Source organism: Dendrobates tinctorius, unplaced genomic scaffold (genome assembly GCF_039654945.1).
Source record: "Dendrobates tinctorius isolate UK_male_01 unplaced genomic scaffold, ASM3965494v1 ptg000114l, whole genome shotgun sequence".
NCBI classification, from domain to species: Eukaryota; Metazoa; Chordata; class Amphibia; order Anura; family Dendrobatidae; genus Dendrobates; species Dendrobates tinctorius.
In genome coordinates, this window is record NW_027361782.1 from 2,988,668 (window position 1) to 3,012,373 (window position 23,706).

Here is a 23,706-nt window from a genome sequence, read left to right on the forward strand (position 1 = left end):
ATTTCATCTGAAAACTTTGTGATATATCCTTTGTTGGCAATGACAGAGGTCAAACGTTTTCTGTAAGTCTTCACAAGGTTGCCACACACTGTTGTTGGTATGTTGGCCCATTCCTCCATGCAGATCTCCTCTAGAGTAGTGATGTTTTTGGCTTTTCGCTTGGCAACACGGACTTTCAACTCCCTCCAAAGGTTTTCTATAGGGTTGAGATCTGGAGACTGGCTAGGCCACTCCAGGACCTTGAAATGCTTTTTACGAAGCCACTCCTTCGTTGCCCTGGCGGTGTGCTTTGGATCATTGTCATGTTGAAAGACCCAGCCACGTTTCATATTCAATGCCCTTGCTGATGGAAGGAGGTTTGCACTCAAAATCTCACGATACATGGCCCCATTCATTCTTTCATGTACCCGGATCAGTCGTCCTGGCCCCTTTGCAGAGAAACAGCCCCAAAGCATGATGTTTCCACCACCATGCTTTACAGTAGGTATGGTGTTTGATGGATGCAACTCAGTATTCTTTTTACTCCAAACACGACAAGTTGTGTTTCTACCAAACAGTTCCAGTTTGGTTTCATCAGACCATAGGACATTCTCCCAAAACTCCTCTGGATCATCCAAATGCTCTCTAGCAAACTTCAGACGGGCCCGGACATGTACAGGCTTAAGCAGTGGAACACGTCTGGCACTGCAGGATCTGAGTCCATGGTGGCGTAGTGTGTTACTTATGGTAGGCCTTGTTACATTGGTCCCAGCTCTCTGCAGTTCATTCACTAGGTCCCCCCGCGTGGTTCTGGGATTTTTGCTCACCGTTCTTGTGATCATTCTGACCACACAGGGTGGGATTTTGCGTGGAGCACCAGATCGAGGGAGATTATCAGTGGTCTTGTATGTCTTCCATTTTCTAATTATTGCTCCCACAGTTGATTTCTTCACTCCAAGCTGGTTGGCTATTGCAGATTCAGTCTTCCCAGCCTGGTGCAGGGCTACAATTTTGTTTCTTGTGTCCTTTGACAGCTCTTTGGTCTTCACCATAGTGGAGTTTGGAGTCAGACTGTTTGAGGGTGTGCACAGGTGTCTTTTTATACTGATAACAAGTTTAAACAGGTGCCATTACTACAGGTAATGAGTGGAGGAAAGAGGAGACTCTTAAAGAAGAAGTTACAGGTCTGTGAGAGCCAGAAATCTTGATTGCTTGTTTCTGACCAAATACTTATTTTCCACCATAATATGCAAATAAAATGAAAAAAAACCAGACAATGTGATTTTCTGGATTTTTTTTTCTCAGTTTGTCTCCCATAGTTGAGGTCTACCTATGATGTAAATTACAGACGCCTCTCATCTTTTTAAGTGGTGGAACTTGCACTATTGCTGACTGACTAAATACTTTTTTGCCCCACTGTAGTATAATGCATCCTCATAGGCAGACTGTATAGTATAATGTACCCCCCATAGGCAGACTCTATAGTATAAGGCAGCCCCCATAGTCACACTCTATAGTATAATGCACTTCCCAAAGGCAGCCTCTATAGTATAATGCAGCCCTTAATATAAAGCCCCCCAGGCAGACTCTATAGCATAAAGCAGCCCATAATATAATGCACCCTCAGAGGCAGCCTCTATAGTATAATGCCACACTTAATATAATGCACCCCCATAGGCAGTCTCTATAGCATAATGCAGGCCCTAATATAATGCACCCCCATAGGCAGTCACTATAGTATAATGCAGTCCCTAATATAATGCACCTTCATAGGCAGACTCTATAGTATAAGGCAGCCCCTAATATAATGCACCCCCATATAGGCTGTCTGTATAGCATAATACACCCCCCATAGGCACCCTGTATAGTATAATACAGTATTATGGGCACCGCATAGTGCTCCATACAGAATAATGAGCCCCATTTATTCCTCCATACAGTATTATAGGCACCACATAGTCCTCCATACAGTATAATGGGCCCCATATATTGCTCCACACAGAATGATGAGCCCCATATATTGCCCCATACAGTATTGTGGGCACCACATAGTGCTCCATACAGAATAATGAGCCCCATATATTGCTCCATACAGAATAATGAGCCCCATATATTTCTCCATACAGAATAATGAGCCCCATATATTGCTCCACACAGAATGAGCCCCATATATTCCTCCAGACAGTTTTATGGGCACCACATACAGAATAATGAGCCCCATATATATTGCTCCATACAGTATTATGGGCCCCATATATTGCTCCATACAGAATAATGAGTCCCATATATTGCTCCATACAGAATAATGAGCCCCATATATTGCTCCATACAGAATAATGAGCCCCATATATTTCTCCAGACAGTTTTATGGGCACCACATAGTTCTCCATACAGAATAATGAGCCCCATATAAATTGATCCATACAGTACTATGGGCCCCATATATTGCTCCATATAGAATGAGCCCCATATATTGCTCCATACAGAATAATGAGTCCCATATATTGCTCCATACAGAATAATGAGCCCCATGTATTCCTCCAGACAGGTTTATGGGCACCACATAGTTCTCCGTACAAAATAATGAGCCCCATATATATTGCTCTATGCAGTATTTTGGGCCCCATATATTGCTCCATACAGAATGAGCCCCATATATTGCTCCATACAGAATAATGAGCCCCATATATTGCTCCATACAGAATAATGAGCCCCATATATTGCTCCATACAGAATAATGAGCCCTATATATTGCTCCATACAGAATAATGAGCCTCATACATTGCTCCAGACAGTTTTATGGGCACCACATAGTTTTCCATACAGAATAATGAGCCCCATATATATTGCTCCATACAGTATAATGAGCCACATATATTCCTCCATACAGAATAATGTGCCCCATATATTCCTCCATATAGTATTATAGACACCGCATAGTGATCCATAAAGAATAATTGGCCCCATATATATATCTCCATACAGTATTCTGGGAACCACATAGTGCTCCTTTCAGTATTATGGGCCCCATATATTGCTCCATACAGGGTAATAAGTCCCATATATTGCTACATGCAGTATTATGGACACCACATAGTGCACCTTACAGAATAATGAGCCCCATATACAGTGAAGGAAATAATTATTTGAACCCTTGCTGACTTTCACATCACTCTAATCCCATACTCAACTATAATAAGGGAAAAATGAAGAGATCCCAGGAATAGTAAAAACAAAATCTTTATTAACAATTGTTAGAAGTATAATACTAAAATCATATTAAAAAAGCACAATGCTGTCCAAGGGACACTGAGCAGAAAAAAGGTACCAAAAACTGGTATATATCACACAACATATATCTGGAGTTCACATAAGATATAATGTATGCCAAAAAGTATATCACATATGTGTAAATATAAGGTGCAGTTCAATAGTGCAATAATTATCCACACATAGAGTAAAATCACTAGCGCTCTCAGCTTATAAGTGATTAAGGCAACATTGCCTAATGAGAAAAAATGTATCAGGATAATATAAAGAACACACAAATGTGACCGTTGTAAAGTTATCACCACCCTATAGATCGGGCTAAATCATGGCGTGAACATAAGATAGAAAAAGGTAATTACCTGCTGTAAGAAATATGACTGCTCAGCATCCCCTCACCCCGATGCGCGTTTTGCAGCCAGCTTCTTCCGGAGAGAGGGGATCCGCGCTTCAGGGACAGGAACCTACAGACAAAAAGGGCGGTACCTCTCCTCCGCCTTCAGTTGGGTTCCTGTCCCTGACGGGTGACCCACAGGACGGCGGTACCTGCGTGGGAGTCCGGATCCGGGGCCGACCTGTCTGAAGGATGGCAGCGGGGAGGCCCCTGTCACGGCAGGTGCGGTGCCCGAAGCCGCCACCGCTGGAGACGATGTGGGCGGCCAGGTGAGCGGGGGGGAGGGGGAGAAATCGGAGCCGCCGCTCCGGAAAGGAGGCCGGGGCACGTGGGGACCCGGAAAACTTGCGGGCAGCGCCATGGTACAGAGGTGTATCAAAATGGCAGCTGCATCGGAAATAGGAAGCGGCACATGCGCAGGAGCGCTCTCCCCGGCAGACGCGGTGCAGGATGGGAGCAGTGACGTCATACGACGGGAAATTTAAAATGGTGTGGCTGGAAGCACTCCTGGCTGGAAGCGTCCTGAGCAATGGGGGATAGCGACCAGCAACAGGAGCAGCAAACCAGGCAGCAGCTTAAGCAGCAGCACCACCGTCACCATAATCGCAAAAAATAACAGAACAGAAGCAATGGCCGTTCCGGCAGTCACTATACGCAGCACAGCACATCAGCTGCAAGGAGCAAATCGCCACCGGGAGATCAGACTGTACAGGACCTGAGTCCGTCTCCCGAATCGGTACCTGCAGCCGTGTACATTTGGGTGAGTGATCTTCGTGAATGTTCACCATTGTAATAGAATTCCTTTCCCTTATTAGGGAAATAAGAAGGGGAAGAAGAAGAACAGGGAATGTCCCACTTGTACTAGACCCCTACCTATATCTTGGGAGAAAAACTCTGTGAATCTTGTACGAAAGAAGTCCTCTGTCAGGAAACCCTGGATTTCGCCTCTGGCCTAAGAGCCACGATCAAATCGGAGGTTCAGAGTGCCCTTATATCCCTTAAGCACCGGGACAAAACAAAAAAGAAAGATATGATAGTGACCTCCCTGTCGGATTCTTCGACGTCGGGAGAAATCACCTCTAAAACCTCGGAATCCGGCTCCTCATCCTCAGACGAGGAAACTGGGGGGGGGGGCGTCACTGTTTTCCCCTAGAAGAGGTAGACAAACTAGTGAAAGCTGTAAGGTCTACCATGGGGGTATTGGACCATAGGCCTGATAAAACAGTCCAGGACATAATGTTCGGGGGACTAGGCCAAAAAAAGCGGAGAGTGTTCCCGCCAAATGAAAATGTTCAGGGGCTAATCAAAAAAGAATGGGACAAACCGGACAGGAAAAACACACTGTCCCTTCCATTAAAAGGAAATATCCCTTTGATGGAGAGGCATCCACGTCCTGGGATAAGGCCCCGAAGCTCGACATAGCCGTCACAAAGGCCTCAAAAAAATTTGCTCTCCCCTTCGAGAACATGGGCACCCTCAGGGATCCCCTAGATAAAAAGGCAGATACTTTCCTTAAAGGGGCATGGGAGTCAGCAGGAGGTAGTCTCAGACCAGCCATAGCGGCAAAATGTACCTCAAGAGCCCTAATGGTATGGGTGGACAAACTTGATAAACAACTAAGGGAAGGGACGCCAAGGGATAAGATCCTAGATTCTATCCCAGTAATAAGGGGAGCGGCTGCCTTCTTAGCGGACTCATCGGACGATTCAGTCCGATTATCGTCCAAAGCAGCAGCGCTCTCAAATGCAGCCCGAAGAGCACTGTGGCTCAAAAGTTGGCCAGGTGACCTACAGACAAAAATGAAGTTGTGTTCAATCCCTTGTGAAGGGAAATTCCTTTTTGGGGAGACATTAGATGACATCCTACAGAAAGCAGGGGACAAGAAAAAAGGGTTCCTGAATTTGGGGCCTGCAACATTTAAGAGGCCCTTTCGGAATAGGAAGTTTTTTCAGAGGAGACCACTGACAGAAGAAAAGTGGGATGACAGAAGGAAAGATAGAGGGTTCCTCTTTGGTAACTCATCCCGAGACAAAAAGCCCTCTACGTGACAGTTTGCCCAGGGTGGGGGGAAGGCTAACCCTTTTCCTTCCAGCCTGGAAGAAAATCTCAATCAACCCGTGGATAATAAACCTAATCCAAGACAGCCTAAAAATAGACTTTCTCTCTCCCACCTCAAAAGTACGTAATAACTCCGCTAAGATCCAGTACGCAGGAGCAGGAAGCCCTAGAAAACGAGGTATTAAACCTGGTAAAAAAAGAGTCCTCCAGGAGCTTCCCATGCAGGAAAGGGGCAGAGGGTTCTACTCACCTCTTTTCCTGGTGACCAAACCAGATGGCACTTTTCGGATGATCATAAATTTGTAAAAATTAAACAGATACGTCAGGAATCAAAGCTTCAAAATGGAGTCGATCAGGTCCACCACCAAAATCCTGTTCCCTAACTGCTTCATGATGGTATTAGACCTCAGCGACGCCTATTATCACGTCCCTATTCACAAAAACTCCAGAAAATATCTCAGGTTAGCCGTCTCAATAAAGGGCAAGGTAAAAGAATTCCAGTACAGAGCCTTGCCGTTCGGAATATCGGTAGCCCCACGGGTGTTTACCAAAATAGTAGCCGAAATGATGGCCCATATAAGGGAGCAAGTCATAATAATAGTCCCGTATCTGGACGATTTTTTTAATAGCAAGCAGCTCGGCTCGAAAATGCCGGGAACAGAGGGACAGGGTGATGGACACCCTACAAGGCCTAGGCTGGCTCCTAAATCCCTAAATCTGAAAAAATCAAGAATGGAGCCCAGCAGAGTACAGAAATTCTTGGGTCTAACACTGGACTCAAACATTCAAGAGTGCCACCTCCCAGACCGCAAGAAAGAGAAAATCACTCAAATGATAACAAGAGCAATCCAAAATCCCTCCATGACCTTAAGGAAAGCTATGTCACTACTGGGTTCTCTATCCGCCTGCCTGCCAGCAGTCCAATGGGCTCAGTTACACACGAGAGAGCTCCAGTGGGACGTATTAGCCACCCAATCAGCTGTAGAGGGACACCTAGAGGGTCGTATTACCCTACATTCAAAGACTATTCATTCCCTAGCCTGGTGGAGAAACCAAGACAATCTTTCCAAAGGGATCCCTGGGTAACAAAAATAACACACATAGTTACCACGGACGCCAGTCCCATGGGATGGGGAGCACATACAGTGGGGCAAAAAAGTATTTAGTCAGTCAGCAATAGTGCAAGTTCCACCACTTAAAAAGATGAGAGGCGTCTGTAATTTACATCGTAGGTAGACCTCAACTATGGGAGACAAACTGAGAAAAAAAAATCCAGAAAATCACATTGTCTGGTTTTTTTTCATTTTATTTGCATATTATGGTGGAAAATAAGTATTTGGTCAGAAACAAGCAATCAAGATTTCTGGCTCTCACAGACCTGTAACTTCTTCTTTAAGAGTCTCCTCTTTCCTCCACTCATTACCTGTAGTAATGGCACCTGTTTAAACTTGTTATCAGTATAAAAAGACACCTGTGCACACCCTCAAACAGTCTGACTCCAAACTCCACTATGGTGAAGACCAAAGAGCTGTCAAAGGACACCAGAAACAAAATTGTAGCCCTGCACCAGGCTGGGAAGACTGAATCTGCAATAGCCAACCAGCTTGGAGTGAAGAAATCAACTGTGGGAGCAATAATTAGAAAATGGAAGACATACAAGACCACTGATAATCTCCCTCGATCTGGTGCTCCACGCAAAATCCCACGCCGTGGGGTCAGAATGATCACAAGAACGGTGAGCAAAAATCCCAGAACCACGCGGGGGGACCTAGTGAATGAACTGCAGAGAGCTGGGACCAATGTAACAAGGCCTACCATAAGTAACACACTACGCCACCATGGACTCAGATCCTGCAGTGCCAGACGTGTCCCACTGCTTAAGCCTGTACATGTCCGGGCCCGTCTGAAGTTTGCTAGAGAGCATTTGGATGATCCAGAGGAGTTTTGGGAGAATGTCCTATGGTCTGATGAAACCAAACTGGAACTGTTTGGTAGAAACACAACTTGTCGTGTTTGGAGGAAAAAGAATACTGAGTTGCATCCATCAAACACCATACCTACTGTAAAGCATGGTGGTGGAAACATCATGCTTTGGGGCTGTTTCTCTGCAAAGGGGCCAGGACGACTGATCCGGGTACATGAAAGAATGAATGGGGCCATGTATCGTGAGATTTTGAGTGCAAACCTCCTTCCATCAGCAAGGGCATTGAAGATGAAACGTGGCTGGGTCTTTCAACATGACAATGATCCAAAGCACACCGCCAGGGCAACGAAGGAGTGGCTTCGTAAGAAGCATTTCAAGGTCCTGGAGTGGCCTAGCCAGTCTCCAGATCTCAACCCTATAGAGAACCTTTGGAGGGAGTTGAAAGTCCGTGTTGCCAAGCGAAAAGCCAAAAACATCACTGCTCTAGAGGAGATCTGCATGGAGGAATGGGCCAACATACCAACAACAGTGTGTGGCAACCTTGTGAAGACTTACAGAAAACGTTTGACCTCTGTCATTGCCAACAAAGGATATATCACAAAGTATTGAGATGAAATTTTGTTTCTGACCAAATACTTATTTTCCACCATAATATGCAAATAAAATGAAAAAAAAAACAGACAATGTGATTTTCTGGATTTTTTTTTCTCAGTTTGTCTCCCATAGTTGAGGTCTACCTATGATGTAAATTACAGACGCCTCTCATCTTTTTAAGTGGTGGAACTTGCACTATTGCTGACTGACTAAATACTTTTTTTCCCCACTGTATGAACAACGAGGTGGCTCAGGGTGCGTGGGGAAACCAAGAACTAGAAACCTCCTCAAACCATAAAGAACTCTTAGCAGTGGGCTACGCGTTAACACACTTCCTACCCCTGCTCCAGAATCATCATGTCCGCATATTTTCGGACAATCAAGTCACGGTGGCCTATATAAATCATCAGGGGGGAACCAGGTCCCGGGCCCTAATGGACACATCCTCCAGAGTCCTCAAACTAGCAGAGACAAACCTGCTATCCCTGTCAGCACTACACATCCGAGGCACGGAGAATCAAATGGCAGACTTCCTGAGCCACACCCAATTACGGCAGGGGGAATGGGTCCTAAAGCGGTTCTAAAAAGGTGGGGGGCCCCGGACATAGATCTGTTTGCCGACTTCAGAAACAAAAAAGTGGAAACGTTCTGCTCCCTAGATCCCAGGGGGAATCCTCTAGCTCTGGACGCATTTATGCTTCCATGGACACAGAGTCTAACATACGCTTTTCCCCCGATCATGCTTATCCCGGCAGTGCTAAGAAAAGTCAGGGAGGACGGGGCAAGAATGATATTAATAGCCCCCTTCTGGCCCAAAAGAACCTGGTTCTCCTGGCTAACAATACTCTCGGTACCCGACCCGTGGATCCTACCGGATCTCCCGGACCTGCTATCGCAGGGCCCGGTGTTACACCCTCAGGCAGTGAACCTCCATTTAACAGCATGGAATTTGAGATGACGCTGATGAGGGTCAGAGGATTTTCAGAGAACCTGATAACTACATTACAAAAATGTAGAAAACCGGTTACGATGAGAGCATACGGAAGAACATGGAAAAAATTCTTATCCAATTCTGGGGTAAAGGTTCAGGACGGGGTTCAGATCAATAAGTTCCTAGAATTTCTACAAAGGGGCCTAGAACAGGGTCTGGCCGTCAACACATTAAAGGTCCAAGTAGCAGCTTTAGGCGCTCTTTATAACCGCGATGTGGCGGGTAACCCTTGGTTAAGGCCGCAACCAGATCCAGGCCAATAGCTAGTCAAAGGATTCAGTCATGGGACCTGAATCTTGTACTGTCCACACTGACAGGCCCTCCGTTCGAACCCATTCACTCGGCATCCCTTTAGAATTCTGTCATTTAAAACGGTACTTCTGGTACACTAACATCAGCTTGCAGGGTGAGCGATATTCAAGCTTTATCAGCGGGGCCACCTTTCACAAAAATTTTAGAGGATAGAGTCATTTTAAAACCTGACCCGGCCTATCTACCAAAAGTGTCATCACTAGTGTTGAGCTTTCCGATACCGCAAGTAGCGGGTATCGGCCGATATTTGCCGTATCGGAATTCCGATACCGAGTACCGATATTTTTTTCGTATCGGATACCGGAATCGGAAGTCCAAAATGCAATGAGCCACTTTTGTGGCTCTGATTGGCTGCCGAAATGACGTCATCATGATGCGCTGTCTGTGCGCATCATGATGCGCCGTCAGTTCGGGCCTTCGGGGGGGCTGTGCCGACTGTCCGGGGGTCTGTACCGGCCTGCCGGTGGTCTGTGCAGGCTCCGGTGGTCTGTGCCGGCCTGCCGGGGGGCTGTGCCGGCCTGCCGGTGGTCTGTGCAGGCTCCGGGGGTCTGTGCCGGCCTGCCGGTGGTCTGTGCAGGCTCCGGTGGTCTGTGCCGGCCTGCCGGGGGGTTGTGCCGGCCTGCCGGTGGTCTGTGCAGGCTCCGGTGGTCTGTGCCGGCCTGCCGGGGGGCTGTGCCGGCCTGCCGGTGGGCTGTGCAGGCTCCGGGGGTCTGTGCCGACTGCCCGGGGGTCTGTACCGGCCTGCCGGGGGGCTGTGCAGGCTCCAGGGGTCTGTGCAGGCATCGTCCGATGGGACTACAAGTCCCATCGGGTGATGCCTGCTACCATGACAGTGATTGACACATTAGCCAATGATGGGACAGTAGTAGTCCCATCATCCGGCTAATGTGTTGAATGTAAAAAAAAAAAAAAAATTACATGCTACATACATGCTACATACATGCTACATACATACTACATACATAATACATATATACTACATGCATACAACATACATACAACATATATACTACATGCATGCAACATGCATACTATATATATACTATATATACTACATGTAACATACATACTACATATATACTACATGCAACATGCATACTACATACATGCTACATACATGCTACATACATACTACATACATAATACATATATACTACATGCATGCAACATACATACAACATATATACTACATGCATGCAACATGCATACTACATATATAATATATATGCTACATGTAACATACATACTACATATATACTGCATATGTATGTTGCATACATGTATGCAACATACATACAACATATATACTACATGCATGCAACATGCATACTACATATATAATATATATGCTACATGTAACATACATACTACATATATACTACATGCATACTACATACATACTACATACATACTACATACATACACTACATGCATGCAACATACATACTACATATATACCACATGCATGCAACATGCATACTACATATATACTGCATATATACTACATGCATGCAACATACATATATACTACATACAATACATACATATAGACATACAGTACATATAACATAGAGTACATACTCACCGTCACTTGTCACTTTGATCCCCGAAGCCATTGTCGCCTGAGGAATAAATATCAAAATAAAAAAACACCAATATACTTACCCCGATCCGCAGAAGTCCACGAGGGTCCCACGTCCATCTTGCGTGGAGAACAGCAGCATCAGCTGATGCTACCGTTCTCTACCAGCTCCAGGAATACAATGACGGAAGGTAGGTATCCTTCCGCACTGTATTCATCCACCACTTTAAAAAAAAAAAAGTCCCTAGTCTCACTTTATGCCATTGCTGCGTGGGAATAAAATCCAGAAAATTACATTGCATAAGTTATATAAATTTATTTGCATTTTGCAGTGAGAAATAAATATTTGATCCCCTACCAACCATTAAGAGTTCTGGCTCCTACAGACCAGTTTCACAATTTTAATCAACTTGTTACCTGCATTAAAGACAGCTGTCTTACATAGTTACCTTTATAAAAGACTCCTGTCCACAGATTCAATTAAACAGTCAGACTCTAACCTCTACAACATGGGCAAGACCAAAGCGCTTTCTAAGGATGTCAGGGACAAGATCATACACCTGCACAAAGCTGGAATGGGCTGCAAAACCATACATAAGACACTGGCTGAGAAGGAGAAAACTGTTGGTAGAATAGTAAGAAAATGGAAGACATACGAAATGACTGTCAATCGACATCAATCTTTGACACCATGCAAAATCTCACCTCGCGGGGTATCTTTGATCACGATGAAGGTGAGAAATCTTCCTGAAACTACACCGGGGGAACTTGTTAATGATCTCAATGCAGCTGGGACCTCAGTCACCAAGAAAACCATTAGTAACACATTACGCCATAATGGTTTAAAATCCTGCAGTGCCCGCATGGTCCCCCTGCTCAAGAAGGCACATGTGCAGGCCCGTTTGAAGTTTGCCAATGAACTTCTGGATGATTCTGTGAGTCATAGGGAGAAGGTGCTGTGGTCAGATGAGACAAAAATTGAGCTCTTTGGCATTAACACAACTCGCCGTGTTTGGAGGAAGAGAAATGCTGCCTATCACCCAAAGAACACTTTCCCCACTGTCAAGCTTGGAGGTGGAAACATTATGTTTTGGGGGTGTTTCTCTGCTAAGGGCACAGGACTACTTCACTGCATCAGTGGGAGAATGGATGGAGCCATGTACCATAAAATCCAGAGTGACAACCTCTTTCCCTGCGCCAGGATGTTAAAAATGGGTCATGGCTGGGTCTTCCAGCAAGACAATGACCCAAAACATACAGCCAAGGCAACAAAGGAGCGGCTCAAAAAGAAGCACAATAAGGTCATGGAGTGGCCTAGCCAGTCTCCAGACCTTAATCACATAGAAAACTTATGGAGGAAGTTGAAGCTCCGAGTTGCCTGCCAAGCGACAGCCTTATAATCTTAATGATTTAGAGATGATCTGCAAAGAGGAGTGGACCAAAAGCCCCTCCCACAAGTTGGTTTGGCTTGATGGGCACTTTTTGCATACCATACGGTCAAGCTGCTCCCACAACAGCTCAATGGGGTTGAGATCTGGTGACTGTGCTTGCCCCTCCATTACAGATAGAATACCAGCTGCTTGCTTCTTCCCTAAATAGTTCTTGCATAATTTGGAGGTGTGCTTTGGGTCATTGTCCTGTTGTAGGATGAAATTGGCTCCAATCAAGCGCTGTCCACAGGGTATGGCATGGCGTTGCAAAATGGAGTGATAGCCTTCCGTATTCAAAATCCTTGTTACCTTGTACAAATCTCCTACTTTACCAGCACCAAAGCAACCCCAGACCATCACATTACCTCCACCATGCTTGACAGATGGCGTCAGGCACTCTTCCAGCATCTTTTCAGATGTTCTGCGTCTCAAAAATGTTTTTTGTGTGGTCCAAACACCTCAAACTTGGATTAGTCTGTCCATAACATTTTTTTCCAATCTTCCTCTGTCCAGTGTCTGTGTTCTTTTTCCCATATTAAGCTTTTCCTTTTATTAGCCAGTCTCAGATATGGCTTTTTCTTTTCCACTCTGCCCTGACGGCCAGCATCCTGGGGTCGCCTCTTCATTGTACACGTTGACATTGGCGTTTTGCGTGTACTATTTAATGAAGCTGCCAGTTGAGGACCTCTGAGGCATCGATTTCTCAAACTACAGACTCTAATGTACTTGTCTTGTTGCTTAGTTGTGCAGCAGGGCCTCCCACTTCTCTTTCTACTGTGGTTAGAGCCTGTTTGTGCTCTCCTCTGAAGGGAGTAGTACACACCGTTGTAGGACATCTTCAGTTTCTTGGCAATTTCTCGCATGGAATAGCCTTCATTTCTAAGAACAAGAATAGACTATCGAGTTTCACATGAAAGTTATTTTTTTGTGGCCATTTTAAGTTTAATGGATCAACAAATGTAATTCTCCGGATTCTCAACTAGCTCAAAGGAAGGTCAGGTTTATAGCTTCTCTAATCAGCCAAACAATTTTCAGCTGTGCTAACATACTTGCACAAGGGTTTTTAAGGGTATTCTAACCATCCATTAGCCTTTTTAGACAGCAAACACAAAGTACCATAAGAACACTGGAGTGATGGTTGTTGGAAATAAGCCTCTATACACCTATAAAGATATTGCATTACAAACCAGACATTTGCAGCTAGAATAGTCATTTACCACATTAACAATGTATAGAGTGTATTTCTGAATCATTTAATGTTAGCTTCATTGGAAAAAACTATGCTTTTCTTTCAATAATAAGGAAATTTCTAAGTGACCCTAAACTTTGACACGGTAGTGTATTTCTCACTGCAAAATGCAAATAAATTTATATAATTTATACAATGTGATTTTCTGGATTTTATTTTTGATATTCTACCTCGCAATGTTAAAATTAACCTACCTTTAAAATTATAGACTGTTCATGTCTTTGTCAGTGGGCAAACTTACAAAATCAGCAAGGGATCAAACAATTATTTCCTTCACTTTATTGATCCATACAGTATAATGATCCCCATATAATGCTCCATGCAGAATATTGAGCGCCATACAGAATAATGAACCCAACATATTGCTCCATACAGAATAATGAGCCACATATATTTCTCCATACAGAATAGTGAGACCCATATATTGCTCCATAAAGTATTATGGGCACCACATAGTGCTTCATACAGAATAATGAGCCCCATATATTCCTCCACACAGTATTATGGGCACCACATAGTACTCCATACAGAATAATGAGCCCCATATATTGCTCCATACAGTATTATGGGCACCACATAGTGCTCTATACAGAATAATTAGCCCCATATATTGCTCCATACAGAATTATGGGCACCACACAGTGCTCCATACAGAATAATGAGCCCCATATATTGCTCCATACAGAATAATGGGCCCCATATAATGTTCCATGCAGTATATAATGGGACCTATATAATACTCCAGAATATGGTTGGCCCATATGATGCTCCATATATGATGGGCCCTACATGATGCTCCATATATGATGGGCCCCATATGATACTCCATATATGATAGGCCCCATATAATGCTCTATACATAATGGGCCCTATTTAATGCGTCAAACATTAAAAAAATGTAATACTCATCTCTCTTGGCTGGCCACTGCTCTGCTCCAGACTCCTCAGCATCTTTCGGCTCTCTGGACTGTGATGTCAGAGAGCACACTGTAGTGATGTCATCACGCCCTCTGACCTAAAATGTCAGTCAGGAGACACGGAAGACACTGCAGCACAGGAACAGAGAGTTGTAAGTATCGCAAGTACCTTGACCCTGAGCAAGCTGGGGACACACTACCGAGCGCCGGCACTGGGCTTCCATAGTGTGCTGGTGTCCCCTCGCCTGCTCAGGGTCCCGGCACTTGCCTGAGTGTGCTGGGTGCTGATGCCGGCCCTGTCCTATGTGCAGAGATGAACCAACTCCTTATACTACCAGTATTCAGGGGTCCAACAGAAGTCATCAATATACAGAGAGGCAGAAAGTGATTACTCCATATCTGATATGTTCATATTGAGCTTCAACTGTTACATTTTCCTTTTCTGTCTGACAGATTAGAGAAACTTCTGGAAGCGATAAGTATAGCGGCCGACATTAGCAACAAAGAGCGTTTTACACCAATTGTGGAAGGATTAGAAAATCATGAAGCTCTTCATGTCCAGGTACTAAAAAAACTGAGAAAACTGACTCGACTAACCTGTGCAGGTCAATGACCAGGTGAACTATAGTAACGCGCACATATATGCAGTATTATGTAGTTATATTCTTTTTCATGTGGCAGTATTATAGTAGTTATATTCTTGTACATAGGAGCAGTATTATAGTAGTTATATACTTGTACATAGGGAGCAGTATTATAGAAGTTATATTCTTGTACATTGTAGGCAGTATTATAGTACTTATACTCTTGTACATAGGGGGCAGTATTATAGTAGTTATATTCTTGTACATAGGAGCAGTACTATAGTAGTTACTGTTCCCTATGTACAAGAATATAACTACTATAGTACTGCTCCTATGTACAAGAATATAACTTCTATAATACTGCTCCCTATGTACAAGAATTATAGAAGTTATATTCTTATACATAGGGGGCAGTATTATAGTAGTTATACTCTTGTTCATGGGGGCAATATTATAGTAGTTATATTATTGTATATGGGGGCAGTATTATAGTAGTTATATTCTTGTGCATATGAGCAGTATTATAGTAGTTATATTCTTGTACATAGGAGCAGTATTATAGTAGTTATATTCTTGTACATAGAGGCAGTATTATAGTAGTTATATTCTTGTACATAGGGGTAGTATTATAGTAGTTATATTCTTGTACATAGGGGTATTATTATAGTAGTTATATTCTTGTACATAGGAGCAGTATTATAGTAGTTATATTCTTGTACATAGAGGCAGTATTATAGTAGTTATATTCTTTTTCATGGGGGCAGTATTATAGTAGTTATATACTTGTATATAGGAGGCAGTATTATAGTAGTTATATTTTTGTACATAGGAGCAGTATTATAGTAGTTATATTCTTGTACATAGGAGCAGTATTATAGTAGTTACATTCTTGTATATAGGAGGCAGTATTATAGTAGATATATTTTTGTACATAGGAGCAGTATTATAGTAGTTATATTCTTGTACATAGAGGCAGTATTATAGTAGTTATATTCTTGTACATAGGGGTAGTATTATAGTAGTTATATTCTTGTACATAGGGGTATCATTACAGTAGTTATATTCTTGTACATAGGGGTATTATTATAGTAGTTATATTCTTGTACATAGGAGCAGTATTATAGTAGTTATATTCTTGTACATAGAGGCAGTATTATAGTAGTTATATTCTTTTTCATGGGGGCAGTATTATAGTAGTTATATACTTGTATATAGGAGACAGTATTATAATAGATATGTTCTTGTACATAGGAGCAGTATTATAGTAGTTATATTCTTGTATATAGGGGGTAGTATTATAGTAGTTATATTCTTGTACATAGGGGCAGTATTATAGTAGTTATATTCTTGTACATAGGAGCAGTATTATAGTAGTTATATTCCTGTACATAGAGGCAGTATTATAGTAGTTATATTCTGTACAAAGGAGCAGTACTAGAGTAGTTATATTCTTGTACATTGTGTGAGGGGTTGACTTACTCAGCTGCTTCACAAGGTAGTCACAGGAACAGTTCTGGTAGTACATCAGCTGCTGGTTTATTTGTAGACAGCATGAACCTTTGCAGAGTTCAGAAACATAAATAGAGCCTTTCTGACATAAGGGTGAACCAAAAATAGTCTATCAGAGTCCTTGTCCTGCAGGCTTCACTGCAGGTAATGTACACTGCGTCCTTAGCTCCTGTGGGAGCCACGTGGGAGTTCCACATCTCTCCCAATACACCACACAGACTGAACCACAGTTCCAAGTATATATCACATGTACTGGTCATATGATCATGACCTCACTGGAGGTCACCAAACACATGCAGGTCCTGCAGGTAGAAAGGGGTACGGTGAGCACCCTCCCGCCCACACTGCGGGTGCTGACATCAAACCAGCCCCCTGAACTCTGTACATGGCTTCTCAGCACCTAGTGTGCCGGAAACACAAAAATGGTCCAGTTTCACATCAGTGATCGCTGCGTGCGCAGTTACACATACTTCCCTTCGTCTACAACTCCAGTGATTATGTCACAATAGGGACATTGTTATAGTAGTTATATTCTTGTACATAGGAGCAGAATTATAGTAGTTATATTCTTGTACATAGGAGACAGTATTATAGTAGATATGTTCTTGTACATAGGAGCAGTATTATAGTAGTTATATTCTTGTATATAGGGGGTAGTATTATAGTAGTTATATTCTTGTACATAGGGGCAGTATTATAGAAGTTATATTCTGTACATAGGAGCAGTATTATAGTAGTTATATTTTTGTACATAGGAGGCAGTATTATAGCAGTTACTGTATGTTCTGAACATAGGAGCAGTATTGTAGTTATATTCTTGTACATAGGGACAGTATTATAGTAGTTATATTCTTGTACATAGAGGGCAGTTTTATAGTAGTTTATATTCTTGTACAAAGGGGCAGTATTATAGTAGTTATATTCTTGTACATAGGGGCAATATTATAGTAGTTATAGTCTTCTACATAGGGACAGTATTATAGTAGTTATAGTCTTGTACATAGGGGGCAGTATTATGGTAGTTATATTCTTGTGCATAGGGACAGTATTATATTAGTTATAATCGTGTACATAGGAGTGGAATTATAGTAGTTATATTCTGGTACATAGGGACAGTATTATAGTAGTTATATTCTTGTACATAGGGGGCAGTATTATAGTAGTTTATATTCTTGTACATGGGGGCAGTATTATAGTAGTTATATTCTTGTACAAAGGGGCAGTATTATAGTAGTTATATTCTTGTTCATAGGGGCAGTATTATAGTAGTTATAGTCTTCTACCTAGGGACAGTATTATAGTAGTTATATTCTTGTACATAGAGACCAGTATTATAGTAGTTATATTCTTGTACATAGGGGGCAGTATTATAGTAGTTATATTCTGTACATAGGAGCAGTATTATAGTAGTTATATTCTTGTACATAGAGGGCAGTTTTATAGTAGTTTACTATAATACTGCCCCTTTGTACAAGAATATAAACTACTATAAAACTGCCCTGTATGTACAAGAATATAACTACTATAATACTGCTCCTATGTACAGAATATAACTACTATAATACTGCCCCTATGTACAAGAATATAGCTACTATAATACTGCCGCTTTGTACAAGAACATAATAATCGTGTACATAGGAGTGGAATTATAGTAGTTATATTCTTGTACATAGGGGGCAGTATTATAGTAGTTTATATTCTTGTACATAGGGGCAGTATTATAATAGTTATATTCTTGTACAAAGGGGCAGTATTATAGTAGTTATATTCTTGTACATAGGGGCAGTATTATAGTAGTTATATTCTTGTACATAGGGACAGTATTATAGTAGTTATAGTCTTCTACATAGGGACTGTCACGCCGTGCTCACCTGGGGGCGGGACCTCGGTCCCGACGTCATCTCTTCCGGAGCTGCGTTCACTCCGGGGGTCCCGTCGGGTGTGGATAGGATCAGGGGTCTACAATCCGCTTAGTTACCAACCTCTCTGGTTTTCTGCGGCTTAGCTTGGGCTTGCTCTCCTCCTCGGTGACCCAATCATAACAGGCAGTATTATAGTAGTTATATTCTTGTACATAGGGGCAGTATTATAGTAGTTATAGTCTTCTACATAGGGACTGTCACGCCGTGCTCACCTGGGGGCGGGACCTCAGTCCTGACGTCATCTCTTCCGGAGCTGCAGTCACTCCAGGGGTCCCGTCGGGTGCGCACGCGCAGCTCTCGTCCCCGGGCCTCCTCCTACATGTCACGTTTGCGCTTGCGCGCTCCTGTCAGTGCTGTATAGGGCTCTGTCCTCTCTATGGTAATGGAGGACCTGACCCGGAACCTGTAGTGGTCATGTGCTTTCTGGCTAGGTCCTGACCCGGAACCAGTAGTAGTCATGTGCTATATCAGTCGACCTCCCCCTAGGGGAGGTGCCTGATTATTGTTGTGCTTCCTGGCCTGGTCTGCCGTGTCCCTGCCTGGCTGTGCGCTGTATTCAGGTCCCCTGCCTTGCACTCTGTTGTGCCTCTTGGCACACGCTCTGAATCTGCACTCTGCTTTGTGCTTGGTTGTGCCTCCTGGCACACGCTCTGACCCTGTGTTCTGTCTCGTACTCGGTTGTGCCTCCTGGCACATGCTCTGACACTGTACTCTGTCTCATACTCGGTTGTGCGTCCTGGCACACGCTCTTACCCTGTACTCTGTCTCATCCTCTGTTGTGCCTCCTGGCACACACTCTGATTCCGTGCTCTGTCTTATACTCAGTTGTGCCTCCTGGCACACACTCTGATTCCGTGCTCTGTCTTATACTCAGTTGTGCCTCCTGGCACACACTCTGATTCCGTGCTCTGTCTTATACTCAGTTGTGCCCCTGTATAGGGGGTGGTCTTCACTTGGTCAGCTCGCCCTGGGAGGGTTGGTGTCACGACCCAGAGGGTCCACTCCAGGAGTCGTCACAGGGACAGTATTATAGTAGTTATATTCTTGGACATAGAGACCAGTATTATAGTAGTTATATTCTTGTACATAGGGGGCAGTATTATAGTAGTTATATTCTTGTACATAGGGGCAGTATTATAGTAGTTATATTCTTGTACATAGGGGCAGTATTATAGTAGTTATAGTCTTGTACATAGGGGCACTATTATAGTAGTTATAACCTTGTACTTAGGGGCAGTATTATAGTAGTTATATTCTTGTACATAGGAGCAGTATTATAGAAGTTATATTCTTGTACATAGGGGCAGTATTATAGTAGTTATATTCTTGTACATAGTGGCAGTATTATAGTAGTTATATTCTTGTACATAAGAGGCAGTATTATAGTAGTTATAGTCTTGTACATAGGGGGAGTATTATAGTAGTTATAGTCTTGTACATAGGAGCAGTATTATAGTAGTTATATTCTTATACATAGGGGCAGTATTATAGTAGTTATAGTCTTCTACATAGGGACAGTATTATAGTAGTTATATTCTTTGACATAGAGACCAGTATTATAGTAGTTATATTCTTGTACGTAGGGGGCAGTATTATAGTAGTTATATTCTGTACACAGGAGCAGTATTATAGTAGTTATATTCTTGTACATAGGGGGTTGTATTATGTCTTTATCTTCTTGTGGGTGTCGATTTGGATTTATGAGTTATAGGTTTTTTACAAGTATTTTGAATGTTTCATAGTCTAATTCTAACAGCATCACCAATTTCCATGTTCTTGGCCTTTTTAACCGGAAATATATTTATAAGCAGCTTGCAGTTGTTAAACTTGTGTCTATTATTGGCTTCCCGACTGTTGTATATCTATTTTAGTGTTGTGTAGAACTTTGTATAACGGCCTTTTTCTGGAAAATTGGTTGTTAACACAGCTAACGATAGTTTTGTTAGATTTTTACAAATGGCCACCTTAGCCGTGGGACATTAAGCACTGATAATGGTTGTGTTCCTGAAGATTATTGCCTTTGTGCTCAGACACTTACTGCTTGCTTTAAATCCATGGAGTCTCGTTTGTCGGCCATACAATCCGTTTCTGCCCAGTCCTCGGCCCCGCACCCGATGCCGCGCCTCGGCAAGCCACCCCGATATAGCGGGGACCCTAAGTTTTTTCGAGGATTTCTGAACCAATGCCGGTTACATTTTGAGCTTTTGCCGCAGCACTATCAAACTGAGCGCGCCCAAATTGCCTTTATTGTTTCACACTTAGAGGGGGAGGCGTTAGCATGGGTGAACCCCCTCTCGGAGCGCAATAACCCACTCGTCTCTCAGCTTTCCACCTTTTTGGACACCTTCCGCAAGGTGTTCGACGAGCCGGGTCGGCTGGCCTCTATCACCGAGTCCCTCTTTAACCTCCATCAGGGTACGCTACCGGTAGGACAGTATGCCATCCGTTTTCGTACCTTGGCCTCCGAACTCGGTTGGAACAACGAGGCTCTCGTAGGGATCTTTTGGCGTGGCCTGTCCAGTCGGATCAAAGACGTACTGGCAGGTCGGGATACTCCCACCTCTTTAGAGGATCTGATCTCACTGGCGACACGCATTGACCTGCGGTTTCAGGAACGTGCCCGTGAATTAGCCAGAGAGAGAAGCTCCTCTCACCTCCTCCGTTCCTGCTCCAAGAGGCCGGGAAACTTCTCCGTCTAGGGTTGATAGGAGAGGCCTCCCTAGGTGTACGTGATTCCTCTCCTCCCCTGCTCGTGTCCGTATTATTGAATCTTGGTGCCAAGCGTTATTCTGAGGAGGTTTTCCTGGATTCTGGTGCGGAGGGGAATTTTATCACACTCGAGGCGGTTAAAAAATACCGGATTCCTGTCAGATCCCTGGAGACTCCTCGGTCGATTGTTTCGGTCAATGGTACGTCCGTGCTGGAGACCGTTACCCAGGCCACCGAAGAGATCGAGCTGCAGATCGGAGCCCTGCACCTGGAGAAGATCTCCTTCCTCGTCTTGTCTACCATGTCTCACACACTTCTTCTAGGCCTCCCTTGGCTACGGACTCATGAGCCAACCCTGGACTGGCGGTCGGGCAAGATACTCCGGTGGGGACCATTCTGTCAGAAGTGCCTGTTGCCCGTCCGTCCGATGAACTCTGCCGGTCCATCCCCGGCACCTACAGGTCTGCCGTCGGCTTACTGGTCCTTTGCAGATGTCTTCGACAAGAAGGAGGCCGAGACTCTGCCCCCCCATCGGCCATATGACTGTCCGATTGACCTCATTCCTGGTTCTATGCCACCCAGGGGTAGGATATACCCGTTATCCCCTGCAGAGACCCAAGCTATGTCTGACTATATCCAGGAGAACCTTGCTAGAGGTTTCATCCGTAAGTCCTCCTCGCCCGCGGGAGCGGGATTTTTCTTTGTAAAAAAGAAGGACGGCTACCTCCGTCCTTGCATAGACTACCGAGGCCTGAACGATATCACGGTCAAGAACAAGTACCCATTGCCATTGATCCCGGAGCTCTTTGACCGACTTAGAGGAGCTCGAATTTTCACCAAACTGGATCTTCGTGGGGCCTACAACTTGATCCGCATTCGTTCCGAGGATGAGTGGAAGACCGCCTTTAACACCAGAGACGGTCACTACGAGTACTTGGTCATGCCCTTCGGCCTCTGCAATGCCCCAGCGGTTTTCCAGGAGTTCGTGAATGACGTCTTCCGGGATATGCTGTACTCCTGCGTGGTAGTCTATCTGGATGACATCCTCGTTTTTTCTCCAGACCTCTCCGCCCACAGATAGAACGTGCGTCAAGTCCTCCAGCGCCTGAGGGAGAACCGCCTTTATGCCAAGCTCGAGAAATGTGCCTTCGAGCAAACGTCCCTGCCATTCTTGGGGTACATTATCTCAGAATCAGGTCTACGCATGGATCCGGCAAAAGTGTCCGCCGTCCTCGATTGGCCACAGCCCCATGGGGTGAAGGCAATCCGACGCTTCCTTGGTTTTGCGAACTACTACCGACAGTTCGTTCCTCATTTTTCCTCGTTGGTTCGCCCCATCTCGTCCCTTATCTGCAAGGGAGCTAACCCAAAGGCTTGGCCCTCTGAGGCTGAAGAGGCCTTCCAGTCGTTGAAACAAGCCTTCGCCGCTGCTCCGGCGCTTCACCGACCTGAGGTTAGTAGACCTTTCACTCTCGAGGTGGACGCATCCTCTACTGGGGCTGGCGCAGTCCTTCTGCAGAAATCCTCTTCTGGACGTTTTGTCACCTGTGGCTTCTTTTCTAAAGTATTTTCCTCCACTGAGCAGAACTACTCCATTGGCGACAAAGAGCTATTGGCCATTAAGTTGGCCTTGGAGGAGTGGAGGTACTTACTGGAAGGTGCCATACATCCATTCAAGATCTTCACGGACCATAAGAACCTGGCGTACATCCAGTCCGCACAGAGGCTCAATCCTCGGCAAGCCAGGTGGTCCCTATTCTTCGCCCGCTTTGACTTTGAGCTACATTTTCGGCCCGGCGATAAGAACGTTAGAGCGGATGCGTTGTCAAGATCATTCCTGTCGTCTGATGCAGAGGAAGAACCCTCTCATATCATTGATATATCCAAAGTAATTACTGTGGCTCCTGTCAAGTTAACCACGTTACCTCCGGGAAGAACCTTTGTGGCTGAGAATAACCGAAAACGAGTTCTAAATTGGGGACATTCGTCCAAGATTGCCGGCCACGTTGGTGTCAAAAAGACTTTGGACTTAATCTCTCGCCATTATTGGTGGCCTTCACTCTCCCAGGATGTTAAAGACTTTGTAGCATCTTGCCCATCCTGTGCCCAGAACAAGATACCCAGACAACCAACCTCCGGTCTTCTGTTCCCGCTTCCCATTCCGTCGGCTCCATGGCAGCACATAGCCATGGATTTCATTACTGATCTGCCTTGTTATTCCGGTTGTACTGTGGTCTTGGTGGCTGTAGACCGATTTTCAAAGATGGCTCACTTCATTCCTCTTC

At 44.2% G+C, this 23,706-nt stretch overlaps 1 protein-coding gene across 7 annotated transcripts in view; it reads left to right on the forward strand.

The window, feature by feature from the left end:
* The window catches only part of DIAPH2 (diaphanous related formin 2), a 1,634,550-nt gene that overhangs the window by 314,221 nt on the left and 1,296,623 nt on the right, over positions 1-23,706 (forward strand). For all 7 annotated transcript variants that reach the window (XM_073589842.1, XM_073589844.1, XM_073589848.1 and 4 more), the window contains one exon: positions 15,151-15,259. In XM_073589842.1, the coding sequence (XP_073445943.1) occupies positions 15,151-15,259 (109 nt within the window). The remainder of the gene's footprint in view (positions 1-15,150; positions 15,260-23,706) is intronic.